Source organism: Meleagris gallopavo, chromosome 1 (assembly GCF_905368555.1).
Source record: "Meleagris gallopavo chromosome 1, MGAL_WU_HG_1.1, whole genome shotgun sequence".
In the NCBI taxonomy this organism is placed as follows: Eukaryota; Metazoa; Chordata; class Aves; order Galliformes; family Phasianidae; genus Meleagris; species Meleagris gallopavo.
Window position 1 is genome coordinate 56,966,579 of NC_139404.1, and position 18,655 is coordinate 56,985,233.

General features: G+C 39.7%; 1 protein-coding gene across 4 annotated transcripts in view; it reads left to right on the plus strand.

Annotated features, from left to right (window-relative positions):
* The window catches only part of LOC100551345 (diacylglycerol kinase iota), a 175,368-nt gene that overhangs the window by 145,912 nt on the left and 10,801 nt on the right, over nt 1–18,655 (plus strand). For 3 of the 4 annotated variants that reach the window (XM_085229072.1, XM_085229054.1, XM_085229062.1), the window contains 4 exons: nt 7,381–7,418; nt 8,968–9,088; nt 16,098–16,134; nt 18,347–18,446. In XM_085229072.1, coding sequence (XP_085085198.1) covers nt 7,381–7,418; nt 8,968–9,088; nt 16,098–16,134; nt 18,347–18,446 — 296 coding nt within the window. Of the gene's footprint in view, nt 1–7,380; nt 7,419–8,967; nt 9,091–16,097; nt 16,135–18,346; nt 18,447–18,655 lie in introns of those variants that run through there. The other variant, XM_085229065.1, reaches the window with a different exon arrangement.

An 18,655-nucleotide genomic window follows, 5' to 3' on the forward strand; every position in this document is an offset into this window, starting at 1 on the left:
ATTTTTGCTGTCTTATTTTTATCACAGTTCTTATACAGTCTTGAGTCTGCTGTGTAACTCCTTTAGTAAGTCCAGAAACCTTTAGTTAGCCTGTTTCCTGTTCCCTTGGCAGACTACTCCTTCAGGAATTTCCAGTTTTCAAAAGGCCTTGTGAGAGACTTTTTTTTTTGAAGATATAAATGCATTTTGCCCATGAGAGTAATTGATGAGAGATTCCTTCTCCTTACCTCAACCCTTGAGCCCTTTTCCACTGTATTTTCTCCTCTTCTTTCATTGAGGAGACAGAGTGAGAGAGTGGTTGTGGTGGACTTTAGCTGCCCATAAGGGTGAAACCACCACACTATCAAATAGCAGTACTAAGCTTTATGTTCAGGCAGATTCCTTAGTAGTATCTTGTCTGATTTTACAGTGTTCTCTTGAAAATCGGTGTTTTTTCCCTCAAAACAGCTTTTCCTATATATAGCTGTAAGAAAAAAAATCAGTACTGAGGTTTATGATAGGATCAAATATCTGTTTCCTTATCTTTGCATTAGTATAATAATAGATTCCAAAGGGAGTAGGTGTCTCTTACTAGGGCTTGATTGACTGGGATGTGAGTCCAAACTGGGTAGCCCATATTCAGAGAGCTTTTCCATGTTCTATAATGATGAACATTTTAAGTCCTCTTCCAATGAACATAGAAGTTATTTTTTTCTGCAGAATTCTAACCCAGTATTTCCATTGGCCATTTTGCTTTGCTGCTTTTACTTTTTGTTAGTCTTTTGACCCTCATACCCACACAGATATACTTATTTCCATTTATTTTCTAGGGAAACCCCTCAATGCATGAAACTTTTTTTCCGTTTACTTTTGTTTGTTGCTGTCTTCAGTAGTTGTTTCCAATACTTGCAGGTGCATAAAAGACATGAAGAAACATTTAATTGCTCTTTCCTCTCAGCTTAGCTTCAAAGAGAAATCTTTAAGCATCATCAGCTTCAGTGAGACTTGAGTCTGTCTGCAGATCAAAGACCTGCCAGCTTGCAGTCCTTCCAACAAAGCATTATTAATTTTTTATTTTATTTCTCAGTTATGTAGACAATCTGGAGTACATTTTTTAAAGGGTTTTTTTTTTCCCAATAACCTTAAAAGCAGATTAAATATTAAATATTAAGAATTGGTGACTGGCTTATAAAAGCTCAAATGCAGAGATTTTCAACTTGTCTTAACTGTGGATCCCTAAAAAGTGTCTGTGGTACTGGCAGACCCTTTAGATATGTCAGCTTAGATGCTAGTTTATCATATTCATTGTGGAAGGGAAGTAGTCATAGAATCACAGGAATCACAGAATCACAGGAACACTAAGGTTGGAAAAGACCTACAAGATCATCCAGTCCAACCATCAAATCATGGAGTGACTTGGGTTGGAAAGGACCTTAAAGATCATCAAGTTCCAACTGCACTGGCACAGGCAGGGTTGCCAACCACTAAGTCAAGGACCTATATCAGATTGCCTAGGGTCGCATCCAGCCTGCCCTTAAATGCCTCTATGGATTGGGCACCCGCAGCTTCTCTGGACAGACTAGTCCAGCACCTCATTGTCTTCTGAGTAAAGAATTTCTTCCTGAATCTAATCTAAGTCTGACCTCTTTTAGTTTGAAACCATTCCTCCTTGTCCTTTCACTATCTATCCATATAAAGTGTTGATTTCTCTGCTGCTTAAAATCTGCCTTTAAGCACTGAATGGTCGCGTAAGGTCTCCTCTGAGCCTTCTTTTCTCCAGGCTGAAGAAGCTCAGCTCCCTCAACTTTTCTTTGTAGGAGAGATCTTCCAGCCCTCTGATATTCTTTGTGGCCCTCCTATGGGCCCATTCCAAACGCTCCATATCTTTCTTGTGCTGAGGGTCCCAGATCTGGACTCAGTGCTCCAGGTGAGACCTCACAAGGGCAGAGCAGAGGGGAGTAATCTCCTCCCTGTCCCTGCTGGCTACCCCTATTCTGATGCAGCCCAGCGTACTGTTGGCCTTTTGGGCTGCAAATGCACACTGTTGGCACGTGTTAAGTTATTCCATAGACAGCTTCTCCAAAGTGGCCTGATTTACCACCTTTTCTTGCAGGTCAAGGTTGAAGGTCAATCTGCAGTAAAAGAAAGGTCAGCTCTGTACATTTCTGTATAAGTTATGTTGCTGTCAGCTTTTCATATTAGAATTGACATTTACTGGATTGTACAGAGCTGTTATGAGCAAATTGTTGTTTACACAGAAAACAGTGTATTTCTGAATGATAATCTATATAGACTACACACTCACTTGAGAGCTTAGCTTTTTGAGTGACTGAAATAGTTATTATTGATTTCGGTAAAACTATTGGTTTTGGTAAAACTAGTGCAAAATTATGAACAGGAACTTGTTTTCTTATCGTTTTTTGTAATGCTGAACTTTAATAGCTCAGAAGTCTCCTGCTGTGTAAAAAGAACACTCTTCTAGTCAGGGTCAGCTTTTAACTTCTCAACATGTAAAACAGTAATTATTTTAAATTTCTGGTTCTGTGAATTTCATAGTCCTCAGCAGTAATAAAGAATGGGAAATGTTCTGGAAGCTAATGATGGGCCAAGTTAAGTTTAGTAACAGCGAAGAAATGTGATGATGTCACCTTCTGCTGCAATTTTTTTTTTTTTTTTTTTTTTTTTTTTTATTGCTATGAGCCCAGCAAGGTTTGAGTGAGGCAGCATTTGAAGAGGTGATCCTTAAGAGTTCCCTGGAGCATATCTGGCAGGAAATGGAGATGTACACTGAGGCTCATAGTCAGATGACTCATAGTGGAACCCTGAAGTCTAATATATTTATTATCTGCTTCTAACCAGAAAGAAACATCCAGCACTGAAATGTGGATGGCATGTTAATTCCAAGTTCTTTGTCTTAGAAAGAGCTGGAAGGTTGTAGCCACTGCTTGATAAATGAAGTTTATAGAACGTCCTAAATATTTCAGATCATCACTTGTCTTAGTGTGTCTTTTGGAGGAGCTGAAGGTTTTACCAGTCCCAATTATTTTACACTTTGGAGTTATGGTAGGTAAATCCTACCAGAATTTCCTGTGTGCTTAAATCCAGGATTCCTTGCTTACTGTCATACATGGTTAGGTGCATAGTTAGCCTTATAATTTTTAACCTGTACTAAGATGTGTTATCATAAATAATGCTCTGCTCTCACACAGTGCGTTTTGTTCTTATACCTCAAATACCTTATACCTTATACCTGCACTTTAATCATGGATGTGACAACTCCTTTGTGCAGTACTTATATCTTAAAGCACTATTAAATATTATGCTCCCTCCACTTATGCTCCCCAGACCTTCACTGAAGAATTCCCTGAAAACAGCAATAGCTTCAAAGAAGGCAAACGGTTTTATCATTATCACTATGGCTCAGTTTGTACAGTAGTAGCAGTTGTAACTGTTTGCAGTCTGGCTAGTAAAATCTGGAAGATATTTATGGCTTATGGTTGCCTTTACTCACATAAAAAGACAGATTAATTCTGTACTGCTGATGTTGGCAGACTGTAGAACCATACTGTGCTTTGAGATTCTTCTCTGTCATATCAGTAGCCTGGTGCTGAGACCCTGAGTCCTTGGCATTGAGCTGATCAGCAGCTTTGGGATCAGAGGTAATTTTCCTGCATGGCAGATGGGAAGATGTAGTTGGTGGTTGAGCCTTTCCTCACTCGAGATGTTTCTGATAATTGTCTTTGTCAAATATTGCTTCTGAAGAAAGAAGACAGTGGCAACATCTTCTGTCCCTCTACTGTTTTTCTTTCTTGTGATACGTTGTGGTTGTGGGTCTGTCTTTGTTAGCAGTTACATTATGAGAATGTGCTGGGCAGCTTTTGAGGTCTGTGCTGGAGTGAAGTACAATCAGTCTTACACAAGCAGTTAAACCATTCCATGGTTGTTTTTGACTACAGGCTGGAGTCAGTGACTCAAAGATCCCTTCCCACTCCGATATTCTCATGCTGCAGAAATACAGAAAGCTCCTGAAATTTATGAGCATAAGCGTTACACTCCAGACCCTTCATAGCTCTGTTGCCCTTCTCTGGACATGCACCTGGGCCCCAATATCTTCTAGTGAGGGGCCAAAAACTGAACACAGTAGTCAAGGCATGGCCTCACCAGTGCTAAGTACAAAGAGAAAGCTGCACTAGTTTGCAGAATTACCAGAATTCAAATACCAGTCTTTTTAACATGGCTTTTTTTTTTTTTTTTTCCCAGTTAGTGGATTATGCACTTGTCACTGTTCAATATTTAATTTATAAGTCATCTCTGTGTCTTGTTTCAGTTTTATTTGTAATATGGCCAAGTTGGTGATTTAAGTTAGCCAAGGGGTGATTAGAACCAGGTGTCAAAATTCATCCAGTGGAGACCCAAAGTTGTTGCTCTCTAGCTGTTTCATACATGATCTGTATTTCTGTCCATATCCTGGCAAGTGAAGTGACTCTGTCAAGATCCATCACCCTGGCAGTGATTTACATTTGCTGGGCATTTCAGCACAGCAATTGCTCATGGTACAGAGATGGAGTAGGGACTGTCTGTAGCGATGCAGCCATAGAGAGAACTTTGCTGAGAAGGCAGCCCAGGGTGTCTAGCACTGTGACAGTCTCGTTATATGGACAGACCACTTGAATCTGAGTCTTGTCAAAATGTCACATTTCATCAGCAATAAGTCTGCTTGTTAAAGAAATGAAAAGACTAATAAAACATTTCCATTAGTCATGAAACATATTTGTCTCACGAGAAGTTGAGGAAAAAAAAAAGCTTGATTTAAATATTTTTTAAATTAAGTAGTTTTTGAAGCATCATTAAGACATGAGGTTATTTTATGATTTAAAACAATTGCATAACTCATGTTGTATATTACACCAGTGGTGCAGTGTTGCTCAGAAGACAAAAAAAATATTCTTACTTTAGTGATTTTAAGATAGCTTGGTATTGCATGTTAACTGCGTTTTTGTCCATTTTCTTATTCAACTTTCTTAGCACTGCCATCTTCTTACTTGTTTCAACCACCTCTTTTACAGCCAGATAGTTTTTGCCCTGCAGCCCCTCCTCCTGAGTATGCCCACCAATCCCATTTGAGTTTACAAGGTTAGCGTGCTAAGCAATAAGTGTATGCAAAAGTGAGCTCTATTCTGAAGAACCTTTCTCTGTATCTAGTTCTACAGCTTCAAAGTCTCCCAGCATTGTGGCTTACTCTACATAATTATTTTACTGTGATCTCATCTACTTGTTATGCAGCTGGTGGTTGATCTGTAGTGCATTCATTTATGCAGTAGGTTATACTCTATCAGAGTATTTTAAATCGTTTGCAGGTAGGCTTGGTAAAAAGAATGTGATTAGCTCAAAGCTAAGCACCTACCTAAATGCTTTGCTGGATTGGAGGCTTAGAAAAGAGAGGAAAAGATTGCTTTAACTTTGTTTAATGTGTTTAAAGCTGTTTTATCCTAATATCACCAGGAAAACCTCTGGTTATGAGTACTCAATGCAGACTTGCCAGACTTTTCTTTTGACTTCACAGTTTACTGGGTCTCCTGGCTTTTCTGAACTATATAACCTCAACTACCAGCTGTAATTTGCATGAGAAAATGTATTTGTCTCTTAAATAATTTTAAGGTAACTATAAAGCTGGTGTCACCAGTTCATTTGATTTCTGCCTGTATGAGGAGGCCAGAATAGTTACACAAGCCCAGACTGCGTCAGCCCACACAATAACTGTGGCTCTGAGATCCAATCCGTGAATAAGGACAAAAAGAAAGATGAACTGAGTAGCACAAGTGCCACATTCTTTTCTTGTATTAAACTGGGCAGAGCCAGCACTAGAACTACAGGGGAAGAAAGATTACTGTACCTCACTGAAAATGAAGTCTGAAGAAAAGACACAAATGTATTTTTCCAGTTCATTATCCTACTTGATGATGTTTGACTTCTTCCATTCTAGGCACCAGGGGATTTACTAGACTTAGTTTAACTTGTGATCACTGTAGGACTGCCCTAAATTCAGTGTTACAAAGAATACCTGTTATTGCAGTTCTTGCTTTCCTGAATGAGAAATTAGCTGGACTGAATTTTTGCTTTTCCTATTGCTCTGAGACTAGGGCATTAGGTGTCACTGAGACCTCTGAAAGCCGTATAGAAGTCTAGGTGTTTTCAAAGAAAGGAGTGTTTGTTGAGTTGTCTTTGCATACTCTTCCTCTTGTGCCATGTCACTTCTGGAGTTGCAACAAACTCCTCATGGAATTCACACCGTGCAGTTTCCTGTGTGTTATTTTTCAGATATAGGTCCTTACTATAGTTTTCCTCCCCCTTGTTCCTCCCTAAATGAGCTTTTTTCATCATTATATCAAGGATGCCACTTCAGTAAATGCTTACCCTGATTGCACTGCCTAGACTTGAAGACAGAAATGGGCTTTGGCACTCTTGAAAAAGTATGAACTGAAGCAATGTTTAATGCTTTTTATGATGCAAACCAAAAAAATGCTTTCCCAGTAATATATATATATATATTTTACTATATAAGTTATGATAGTGAGAAAGAGGGAAAATGGTGGTTAATTGCTATCTACTAGTACTGTTGCTGAGTGCAGCCTATATATAGGACAATGCAGAGTCTCAGGCTCTTGCCTTCCCTCTTCTTTCTAATGGGCTTGGGACAAACAGTTGTGGCAATAAGTAGACCTGGGCTCTCTTCACAGCTCTTCCCTGCCTTGCTGTGATTCTTTGTTCACTGTGCCTCTCTTTGTCTCTTTTTCCTTCTGTGTCTGTCTAAATTACCAAAGCTAAAAGGGTAGGAACTGGCTCCTGCTCTGTGTTTGATCTTGCCTACCAAAGTGGTGGGACTTGCTGCATTCTGGCAGGCCAAGATGTTCTTACAATACAAATAAATATTAAGAAATCTTTGATTTGCCCCTCTGTTTTCTGTGGCTTTGGACTCTCAGTGTATCTGATGCTGATTGACCACCCCACCATCAGTCCCTCAGTCTAAGCAGTCTGTGGGAATCTCAGGTTCTCTGTGTTTGGCATTGGTATCTTCAGCTATAGCTTAAGTGTCAGCTCCATCCTGTGTTGAAAATTCTCTGAAGTGCCACAAAGCAAAACTTCAGACAGAAACATGTAGTTCCAGGGCAGCATTGGAAATGATGGTTCAATGTCCATATAGCATTCATGCAACATGTATAGACTTCCTTCTCCCTTCTCAAAATGTCAAAAAGTCCAGAGTCCTCAACAGTTTTAATGGTAAATGAGGATACAAGTGGATTGAAGCATCTGTCTTAACTTGTGCATACTGTGAGATGTGTTCTCAGTTTTGAGGCCATATACAGAATGCTTTCTACCTAAATTTCTGTTCGTCTTTTGCAGCACTTTTACAGGCAGTCATAGCTGGTGATCTGCTGAAGGTAAGCACAGAGTACTGAGTGTCCACGTTTTCACAGCTACTTGCAGGTTTGATATGCTGTAAATTATATCACACCTCTGCTCAAAACATAAACAGACTGCTGTAGGGACTGCTGTCAAATGCCATTTTACAGCCTTTCCAGGAAACCCTGAGTATTAGGAAGCACATCAGTCAGGTGAGGTGTGAAATTTGAGTGAATAGGATCTGGTGTTAGGCAGCACCTTTCAGCCCAGGGTCCATAGTGCACTGTATAGAGCACTGTGTCAATTATCAATAGGGAAATCATGTACTGGCAGATGTAGCACTAGGCAACAGTGTAGTTCTGATGCAGTCTTACACAATAAAAGATATTTTATTGCAGAGATGTTGGTGGCCAAGCAATTAGAGTTGTTAAAGACATTTTAACATCTTCCTAGGCAACCACAGACCAGGTAGAATGAAACTCAGTTTGATGCCTTACTGTCTGATAGATGTCTCAAAACCAATAGCATTTTGGTATGGTCAATTTTTGGTACCTTGCTTTGGTAGGAAAAGACATCCATGTAAAAAGCCTTGTTCTCAAAGTCTGAAGTTCTATGCCTGACACTTATTCAGGCTGTGTGTTTCAGTAGCCAAATAGGGGTTTGCAAACATGTCCCTAAATTTAAATGAGGAATGTGATTAATGATTGCAATACTGTCTGCAAAAAGCCAGCTTGGAACCATTCATAAAAATGACAGTACTGTTAGGGCAACCCTTGGCCTGCAGATTTACCTTCCATTACTTCTTCCCTAGGATGGCAGCTGCAGCATCTAGGGAATGTTCCTCAAGCAAGCAGTCATTAAAATATTGTTCCATTTCTGCTTCTTGAAAGCTTTTTGCCTGAGTTTGCTTTGACAAGGAAACTCGTCCTTCTTCAGTTGTCATGTGTCAGAAATAATGTCCCACTGTCACCAGCTATACCCTATTTTCTGCAATAATCTGTATTACAGAAACAGAGTTTCTGAGAACTGACCAGTGGCTATTCCCTGTCCTTATGTTGGTAGTGCTTTCCTCTTCGAGGGCTCTGAAAAAAAAAAAAAAGGAAGAGTGTGTGGCAGCTCAAATCCAGCTCCCTGTGGATTTTTGAGTCAGTTTTCTGGTTTAGTCAGAAAGTGTTTACTTTGGGTATGCTTCCTTTACTGATTTAAAAAAAGTGAAATTTTCAGGAGATAAGCCAGAATTTTCTATCAAATACATATATTTTTAAATTTCCTAACAGCTTTACTGTAAGTGTTTTTGCAAGCATTTATAGCAAGCAATAATTCACCACCCATAGAGCAGCAATGTCTCATTGTTCAGGAAATATGATCTGCTCTTGTTAACCCATATAATTGTCAATGCTTCTAGTTTAAGATATTTTTTTTTTCACTGGGGCCTAAAAGCTGGCTTTAATGTAATATTATATTTCATTGCATTGCATTGTTGTACTGATCTCCTGCGGAAATTAATACATGATTTGCCTGCATATCTGTTTTTCTGCTTTTCCTGCATTATCCTTCTTTATGCGTATGCGTTTTTTTTTTTCCTAGTTCATAGAATGCTGTAAAAAAGGAGCCAATTTGCTAATCCAAGGACCTGACCATGGCTCCTTGTTGCATCACGCTGCCAAGAGTGGGCATGGCGAGATTGTGAAGTATATCCTGGAACATGGTGAGTCAGTGTGCAAACCTACAGAGAGCTGCTCTGCAGCCGAGTGTGTCAGCCAGGTGAAACCACACAGCACAGTATGGCTGGGAGCATTCTCACTCACTGTCGTCACACTCGGCCAGATGTCCACTTGTAGCAGGCATGAGCAGGAGAGTAGGAATGTGGCGGCAATGACAGGAATGGCTCCAAATGAAAGGAAACTAAAATAATTATGGGTTTTGAGGAGAATGGGAATTTTCACAGTGATGCTGTAAAGACCCAGTGCGATGCTCTAGTTTGCACTCTGGCATGAGACTGCAAAATTAATTTGTTTTCCTATTAGAGCACGTGTTGTAGAAAGCATCTAATCTGTGCAAAATCATTAACCGAAATGGAAAGTCCCTCCTACCACTGATATTATTTCAGTATTTAATAACGCTGGTTAGGAAGCTATGCATTTGTTTCTAGACTGGATTTGCCTCGTTTCCTTCACAACCTTCCAATATTTTGTCTCTTTTTTTTTTTTTTCAAGTCCATCTCATAACAAAAATTTATGATATCCATTTAAAATATTTATATTTGTATGCTGTGATCTTGCCATTTCAGTTTTTTCCTTCAGACTCTTTTTATCTTTGTCAATAATGGGATTGCAGGCATGCTTACATGGGCTATGTAAGAATTTGCATGTTTACATATGTTTGAGTTAGCAGTATTTAGGAGTTTTTGCCTGTTCAAACTACTGTGATCTTGTTCACTGCTGGAAAATGATATAGGCCACAACAGCATGACAACTACTCACAAACACAGAGACTATCTTTGGCAATTATAATGTATTAGATAATGCCTGAAAGTTGCTACAGAAATTTCACAGAGAGAGGAAAAAAACTCTACACACAGTAAATAAGGAGACAATAATCCATCTGTTAACATTTGTTTTAGTTGGGGTGGGATTTAGCTTCAGTTTGGCTCTAAAGTTTAGGTTTTTATACAGTGTGATATAGTCAATAGGTCTAAGTTCCTAAAGTAGTCAAAGTAGTCATTGAAGCCAAGCATGCAATCCACTTTACAGTTAATTACCTGTGTGTTTCATTTGTTTATCTAAATATAACTGTCCAACATAGTTTGCTCTTGGATATCTGGGACATCTGCATGGGTCCATAGATAACATGCAAGGCCTGTAGAAGACTCATATCCTTCCGGACTGCCAGCAGGAGCCCAGACAAACATCCCTGTAATTCCAAATTCATACCAGGGCTTGCCCTTCACAATATCATAAAATATCCATATGTGCGCAGTTGAACTCTGCTCCAGTTATTTGGCTAAGGGGAGGGTCTTTTTTGTGTGTAGAGATACCTACATCTGATAGATACATACAGCTGGCCTTACATCCAATTCTGGCTATTTTTCTCAGATGTTGTAGCAAGTCTTACTGTCACTAAATCTACTTCTTATTTGACGTCTCTGGATCATCTCATAGGTTACAGTTCATTTATGTGCCTCTAAATTCTGTGGATAGACTTAATTTCACTTAATTTCTTAGTCTTTCTTGTTTCTTCTCCTGGTTTACATGACCTGTGCCACTTCACTCTCATGGATGCCTCTCCAGGACTTTTCTTAGGCACACATACCTTAAATTACAGACTGACCCAGTTACAATTCTTTCAATGAGGGTTTAAAATGAGATCATTTAAGCTGGTGAGGATGTGAGCAGGAAATCCATGGGAATTTTTGAAGTGAATAGAGAAATGTAGGGGATTACGGACAGTTAGACAAAGACAAACCAGAAGGTTGAGCAAATGTCAACTCAGTTCCTCTCCCTCCCCCCTGTCCCCAGGGATGACAGGAAGCTTTTGCAGCTTTCCAGACATATGTCCTCTGGGCTTCTCCAAATGCATTGTTTGTTTAACATTCTCTGGGGATCAGAGAATGCATGGGACAATGCTCTAATAGGGGCCTCCTCTTTTCTCCCACCAAGCAATTAATGAATCTCATTTTTATCCTGGGCACTTCTCAGTCATAAACAAGCTCTCTTGCTGAATCATCATCATAATGTCCTTGTTTTTATGTTGTTTCTCTGGCACCTGGCATCTTCTCAGTAATAATTAGTGTATGAGACCCTATCCAACACTATTAATATCTGAGGCTTACCCTGTATCTAGCTTCTCATTTCTGCTAATCGACACCCTTGATAAAAATGGATTTTACTCTTCTTCTGGCCATTACTTTTGTCCACCTCTAATTATCCCATAGTTTTTCTGTCATGGAGTTTATCAAAAACACGTGACTAGAGATGGTTAACATTAATAAGAGCTCCACAGCAAAATACTCTCCAGCATACAGCACAGGAAATCTATTATTAATCACAGAGAAAATCTTCTCAATGTAGTTCAAACCGTGACCAACAGCAACAAAAAAATGATTGTTAGCTATCTGGTGTGAAGCTACTGGGGTGAATTGAATGTGGTGCAGGGTGTTAAATGCCTCCCTGCCCCCAGCAAACACACCTCAGGCATAGCACTGGGATTGTGAAGAGGAGGAAATGGTGTTGTGCTGTCTTTTGTGGTGACGGCTTTATGCTTTCTGCAAACATGCAGGGATATTAATATGAGAGATTACACTGTGATCTTGATCAGAATTATTTCAGATGTTAAGGGGAGGAAAATTATCCTTCTCAAGATAGAAAAAAGCAGAAATGAGTCAAACAAAGAGATTGCTGTGATACTTATCAGTGGACTGGCATGAGCCTGGAACAGCAGCTGAAGCGGCAATGTGGTAGTAGGTGTTAGAACAGCTGCAGTGTAGTAGGTGTTAGAACAGCTGCTTACTGCTGCAGGAATGGTTGTATTGGTTGCTGTTCCTTCAAAACAATTTCTCTCCATCTCCTATGCATGAAGGGCAGATACACAGACCTACATGTTGTTCAAGAAGCCTTCATAAATCAAGGGTCTTTTTCTTGTATTGAAAAGGTCACCTTTTACGATCTGTCTGTAGCTGGGCTAAGAAACACTTAGCAAGAAACTGAGGGCCAAACTCAGTAGGTATCAGAACCACATCTGTTTTTTGCTGCAGTCAACTATCTCACGCCCCAATGCTTACACATTAAAAAAAATTAACTGTTTACTTGCTTCACACAATCAGTAGGGAACACTTAAGAATCTCAGTTTTTCTAGGATCTCCTAAATCATCACCCGTATTTGGAATCAAACTTGATTTGGAATCTTCATCTGGAAGTTCTGAACTGTCTATAACAATTAATCCAATATATGTCTTCTCTACTTTTCTTCTCTAGAAGCTCAGAAAACATGCAAGTTAATCTTGGGAATGTCAGTTTTCAACATAAGAATGTTACTTACAATTGCTTAAGAGTTTGTGTTGGAAACTTCTGGTGGAATAGTTAGTCCATGCCATCCTGAACATCTTTGTCACCTCCGACTTCACAGTCCTTGCTACACTAGATAGCATCCTCTAGTAAACAAGAAAATGCATTTATTGTTATTATTATTAGAGTTTTTTTGTTTGTTTGTTTTGTTGGAAAGCAAATTCTGCTATGACAAAGATCTATGGTGGGGACAAAGTCTGTTGAAGATTGAGTTTGTCTGACATTCACTGATAGCTCTAGATTTGCAGAATGTTTTATAGCAGGGGGACATTTGTGAGTTGCCTAAGTAGTAAACAGCTCAGATTTCTTAGAAGGCACAGAGTATAAAATAGTCTTATTTTATAAAACAGTTTTATTTTCTAGGTTTACAAAATTACAAAATACATAATGTGAATGAGAGACAGTTAAAATGGGAGGCATCTTCCCATAATTGGACCACACAACATGTTACAATAGAAATTCAGAGCCAGAAGATGCTAGTAGTCCAAAACAGACACTGTTAATCTTCACATCAGGTAGAAATGAGGAGTGCAAAGTTGGGGGCAGACTGGAAATAGTTCTACTTTTGTCCATAAGTGACTGTTATTTTAAAAATAATCCCTCTTTGACAGTAATGAACCAAATCCATTTTTGTCCTGTATGTCAAAACCTTAATTAAATGATTAACCAAAGAGGATTTTGACTGATGAGCTCCCAGAAATGCTACTAATGAAAGACGTTAGTGTTAAAAACAGATTCACTTCCCCATTTCTACGAAGGAAGGGACTGACAGGAACAGGGACTGGCAAAGGTTAATAACTGTGGGTCTCCTGTGGGTAGCTGTAACCACCTCCACTGGAGAGGGCAGGGTGTGTTGCAGGCTTGGAGGCCTTTTAGACTGCATGGTGCTGTATATTTTGGAAATGCCTCTTTTTGCCTCTCTTTTATGTTGTAATGAACTCAGCTAAACAGCAGCTGCTTTCTAGCATCTCCTTCTCTTGCCTCCTCCTGTCCCTAGCTTGGCCTGAGAAATTAGAGAGGGGCTTTGGTGGAGTGAAAGGGGGCAGAAGGAAAGAAGGAAAAAAGTTAATAATTCTACACAGACAGTCTATTGGAGATGTGAAGTAAAGAAAGTGATCTCAGCTGGGCTTCCCCTCAGTATGTCATGCTTTTCAGCTCCTTTCAAGCAAACTTCTCCCCCCTGTCCCCATACTGCCATTCTTTAGTCCCCAAGTCTCTCTCTTTCTCTCTCTCTTTCTCTTTTTTTTTCTCCCTCCACCTCTCCACACATTTCTACCTTTTGTTTTTATTTCCCCCCCTGCTGTTTTCCTTGATAGAAATCTCACTCATGCATTTCCCTTCCGGATTTCTATGGGGTTATTTTGTCCTCTCTCTCTCTGCGCCTTGGTCTCCTTTTCTTTCTTTGCCTCTTGTCCTGGAGTAAAACAGTCGCCTCCCTGCTGGGTCAGGATGACAGTGCCGCTAACTTTCCCAGTGCCAGCCCTTCCCACGTATGTGCAGCTTTTGTCCCAGGGCAGAGGGGGATTTGGAATGGTCGGTTGGCAGCGCCAGGGAGACTGATGTAAAAATGAGGTCCAAAACAGAAGGGAAAGGGAATTAGGAGGAGAGCGTGATGTGGTTTAAGAGAAGCAAAGCAAAATAAATAAGAAATAAAGGAAACAACTCAGATTGAATGTGAGTTGGGACCGGATAGTTTTAGAGATAGGTCAAAGAGAATAAAATGAATGAATTCTGGCACCATGTCATGCTGTAAATTGATTAACTGCAATATCTGGCCTTAAGTCTGACTGGGATGGAGTCAGGTTGCTCCCATTGGATGTTTTGTTTGGAATAGTTTTCTGGAGAACTCCCATGTGCACTGATAGGATGTACCTGGCACCTGTTTAGGTTTGTACTCATAGAATGCTCACTCAATCCTCAGTACTTGGCTCCCCTCCTGACCAGTTTTCCTTTGTCCTTGGTTTTCTTTCTCACCAGACGTACTCTGTTCCAGCTCTTCTGTCCAGTCAGATCGCATTCTTCTAATTTCTCTCTCTTTTTTCTGTTCTTACCAGATAAGAATGTGCCCAATGCAGCCAGTTCAGATATGTTGCTGCACCATCACACCACAACCTTCATTGTCCCCTGTATGAGCAGAAACGTACTATTACTAAGTTAACACTGCAAGTCATTCCTTGTACCTTTCTCTGGGAGGTAGTATTGCAGCAAGCCATGGGAAATTGCTTATTAAACCTTTATTTTTGAAATAACTTGATTTTCTTTAGTCCTGATAGATATTATTCCTCTTGTTGTTTTTATTCATCTAGTTGTTGGTTGTTTGGTTTGGTCTGTTTTTGTTGTTTGTTTTTTATTCTTAGATTCTTAGCTATTATTTTTCTCAACAAGGGAAATCTGCTTAGACTCTTGTATCCCTCTGTGCTTATAGGAATTCGTAGGTTGTGACAGGGAGCTGTAAACCCACAACAGCTAAGTGAAACCACTGTGTGGTGTAGCATGAGAGTTAGGAGAGTGGCTAATGAGCTTGGAGAACTGCTGCAGTAGGTATGCAATGCTCTGTGCACTGGATTCTAGGCATGCTACCTTTTTGACCACCTCTTTCTCATGATGGTGGAAGGTGAAGGAAGGGAGCTATCTGCAGTTCCAGGAGCTATGGCAACCAGCTCTCCCAAACATACTACATATATATGTTATAAAAGGAGTGAGGGAGAGATGGACTGCTCTGATTCACTTCAGCATACACTCAGTGAAAGAAGTGAAGAGAGGTTGTGAGTAGGCCTTTGTAAGTAAATAGTGTGAAATTCCTCAGTTTCAGGTGAGATTAGCCGTAAGCTCTTGAGGACTCTTGAATTTGAAAGTCAAAGTGTGATGAAGAAAAATATTCATGCACAGGAAGCAAAATTCCTGTAAAGTTTCACTATTCCCTAGAATAATAAGGCAGACTGGAAAAGTTTCTCATTCCAAATGCTATCCAAATCCTAGCTTTTCCCTGTCACTGTAATTCAGCAATGGAATTTACCGCTGTAGACATCTGCCTGTAGTGAATATCAAGAACAAAAGCACATCAACAAAATGATTTTTTTTGGTCTCACTTAACAAAAAACTTTTCTATTTTGCTTAACCTTACTTTCCTGATCATTGCTGACCAGTAGAGTACAGGATTTGCATATCAATATAAGGACTGCTGGGAATATTCCACCCTGATCTACATTCTGTATAGTGCTGTTAAATAGAGTAGCACAGGGATGTCATTCAGGACAGAATTTGGCTAATTTCAACTTCCTAATGACATTTTCCCTCTAGTACTAACAATAGATTTTAACTTGCAATATATCAGGGTTTCCATTATATCAGCATTTCCAATGTGCTGTGCTTATGTGAACCACTTAATTGAGCAAGGTGAGGAGTGAGAAAATAAATGCCATGAATATTCATTCCCAGTATAATTTAGAAGCTGCTATTCCCTGGCACTGAGACTCCAGCAGTGACTATGCATTCAGAATTTTGCTAGTGCAAGGGTTTGTGCAAGCAAATGTTACTTTGAAGTTTGATGTATCTGTGCTAACTGAGCTTTCTGTTGATTTCTTTTACAAATTGCATATGTACATTTGCATATGCAAACAAATGATATATAACATATTTGACTGTCTTTTGCAGGTCCATCTGAATTACTGGACATGACAGACAGTGAAACGTAAGTACAGTCTACTCTGTCTGCTTTTCACAGTATTTGTATTATGCTAGCCAACTTCACTTGTTTTTCAGAATGGTCCATCTCTTCAAAAATAAACAAATAGAAATGAGCTTTGAGCATTGAGCTTTGATGTTTCCAGAACCTAGTCAGTGAGGATCAACCTGAAGGCTTGATTTCAAAAGTCAGGACAAGAGTTTTCTTATACTGTGCTGGATGCTCTGTCTTGGTTGTTCTAAATTGACACAACTTGTACCATCAAAGATTTCTGTCAAGTAATTAGAAATTCAATCAGCTCTATTATTATTAAAAAAAGACTTGACTTCACAAATCTCTGTATAATCTGGGTATCACAATAATGTATATAAGTTGCTCTGAAAGTAATGCTTCCTTTTCATTTACATGGAAAATACAGCACATTTGATACAACAAATTCCCAGCTACAAAACACTATTTTTTCAACATAGTGCCATCTTAAGCTGTGCATTTTCATCAGCAGTGAACAAGAAGCTGCCTGCTGCACACATGGCACTCTGCATTACCATTTAGAACGTAGTATGTCTTTCTTGTTACTGTTGTCAAACACCATCCACCATTTCACTGTGCTCACATCCACTGATTGTCTCCATAAATGTTCAACAAGTGTCAATGAATGCCAGTGGGTGCTATTTTTTTCCTCATGGAGGAATTCATTGACACACCTTTGCTTCGTATGCACTTCCATGTTGGATGCCATTCTGTCAGAATGCCCCTCTGCTGCCATCTGTCTTATGGCAACAGAATGTAACAGAATATTGGTAGAAAGGTCTGTGCCTGTGCTTTACTGCCATACCGCTATTTGTCTTTGATGCTGTGGGCCAAAAAGAAAAAAAAAAGAAGAAAAAAAAAAGAGGCATTACTTTTGGATCAGTCCTTGTATAAGTGATCCATAAATAACTTTGGAAGCATATATAGAATACATGAGAAACAAAACAGCCTTTCACATAGGAGTTAAGTCTATCATTACCCATCTCAGAACACCCTCTTCTTTACCAACATTCTCTGTTAGTTCTGCACAGGGTACTTATGGGCAGTTCAGTGGTGGTGAAGTCCATATGGACTACCTCCTCCTTGTGCAGTGGCATAGCGGAGACTCTGAAATAAAAGTGCAAGTGAATATAGCTATGAGGGCTTCCCTTTACAAATGTTCTCCTATCACTACCTCTTGAAAATGAAAGTTTAAGCCGTAACTGCTAGCATGAATTTTTCTTTTGATTCTCAGAGTGAAATCAGGTATCTTCCCCTCTTGAATCTAGCTCTCATACTTTAGAGATAGATTACAAAGTTGCCTGTTAATATTTAACTTGCCCTGTAATTGGCTGAGACTGAAATTCCTTTCTGGGAATGTATGCTCTACAACATCTGTCTTATTGGTAATTCTTATCATTTTTCATCTTGGAGTGCCTGTAATTGCCCTACTTGTTTGACAGTAGTACTACAGACACCTCTTCAAGCTGATCAAACTACTTTCCTCCTATTTCTAGTCAAAGCTTAATTGGCTTCTTTAACCTCATTAGTACAGTCATTCTCAGAATCCTGCTACAACTAGACACACCCTGAATTAAGAATTTTGCAATAAACCTGCACCTACTACACAGCTTTCTGTTCTGAAAAGCATGTGTTCAAGCTTCCTCAGTAGCTCGCTAGTCCAAAAGTACAAAACAAAAACACAGATCTCCTCTCATGCATCCATTATGGTCAGGTATCAGAACCAGGCCAGCAAGTATACCAATCATGGCTTTGATGGGCATGATTTTTCTATCACGCCTCCAAGAGCAAGATTCAGGTGAAAAAAAGCAGAAAGAAAAAAATATTGTTCCAGCTTAGCCTGCTGTGAAATAAGGTGTTTGCTTTGTCTCTGCAGCAGTTATCAGAACTGCGGGTTGGATGGGAATGTGACATTTTTGTATTTCTGAATACAATATTTCTGAATATAAAAATGTTGTGCCTGTTTCTTTCTCACTTCTCAGTTCTCCAACTGCTATTTGTGCACTGCAGGCTTCCTTACTGAGTCAAAGGATGTAGGTGCTAAGGAGGAGAGTGCACAAGTCCGCCTCTGCCAGGAAGAAGCAACTTTGCAGAAATACATCATCCCTTTCTGTTCACTGAACCTTCTGTTTCATAAATGTTGATGAGTGCGATGTGTCTCACTGCTGGTTTCTGTACTTTGGTCTAGGGGTGAGACAGCATTACATAAAGCGGCCTGCCAGCGCCATCGTGCCATCTGCCAGCTCCTGGTGGATGCGGGAGCCTCGCTGAGAAAGACGGACTCCAAGGTAACCCAGCTTAATCAACGAGTTATAAAGCACTGCAGCCAAGCAAGACTGATCAGCATCCGTCCCCACTGTGTGCATGATTGAGGCTTCCCTGTGTGTGCCAGGAACAGCTCTTTTTACACATTTTTACTTAGAAAACTGTATTGATTCAAACAAGTATAAGGGACTTTAGTTCAGTCCCCAGTGTGGGTCATCTTCACTATAGTGAG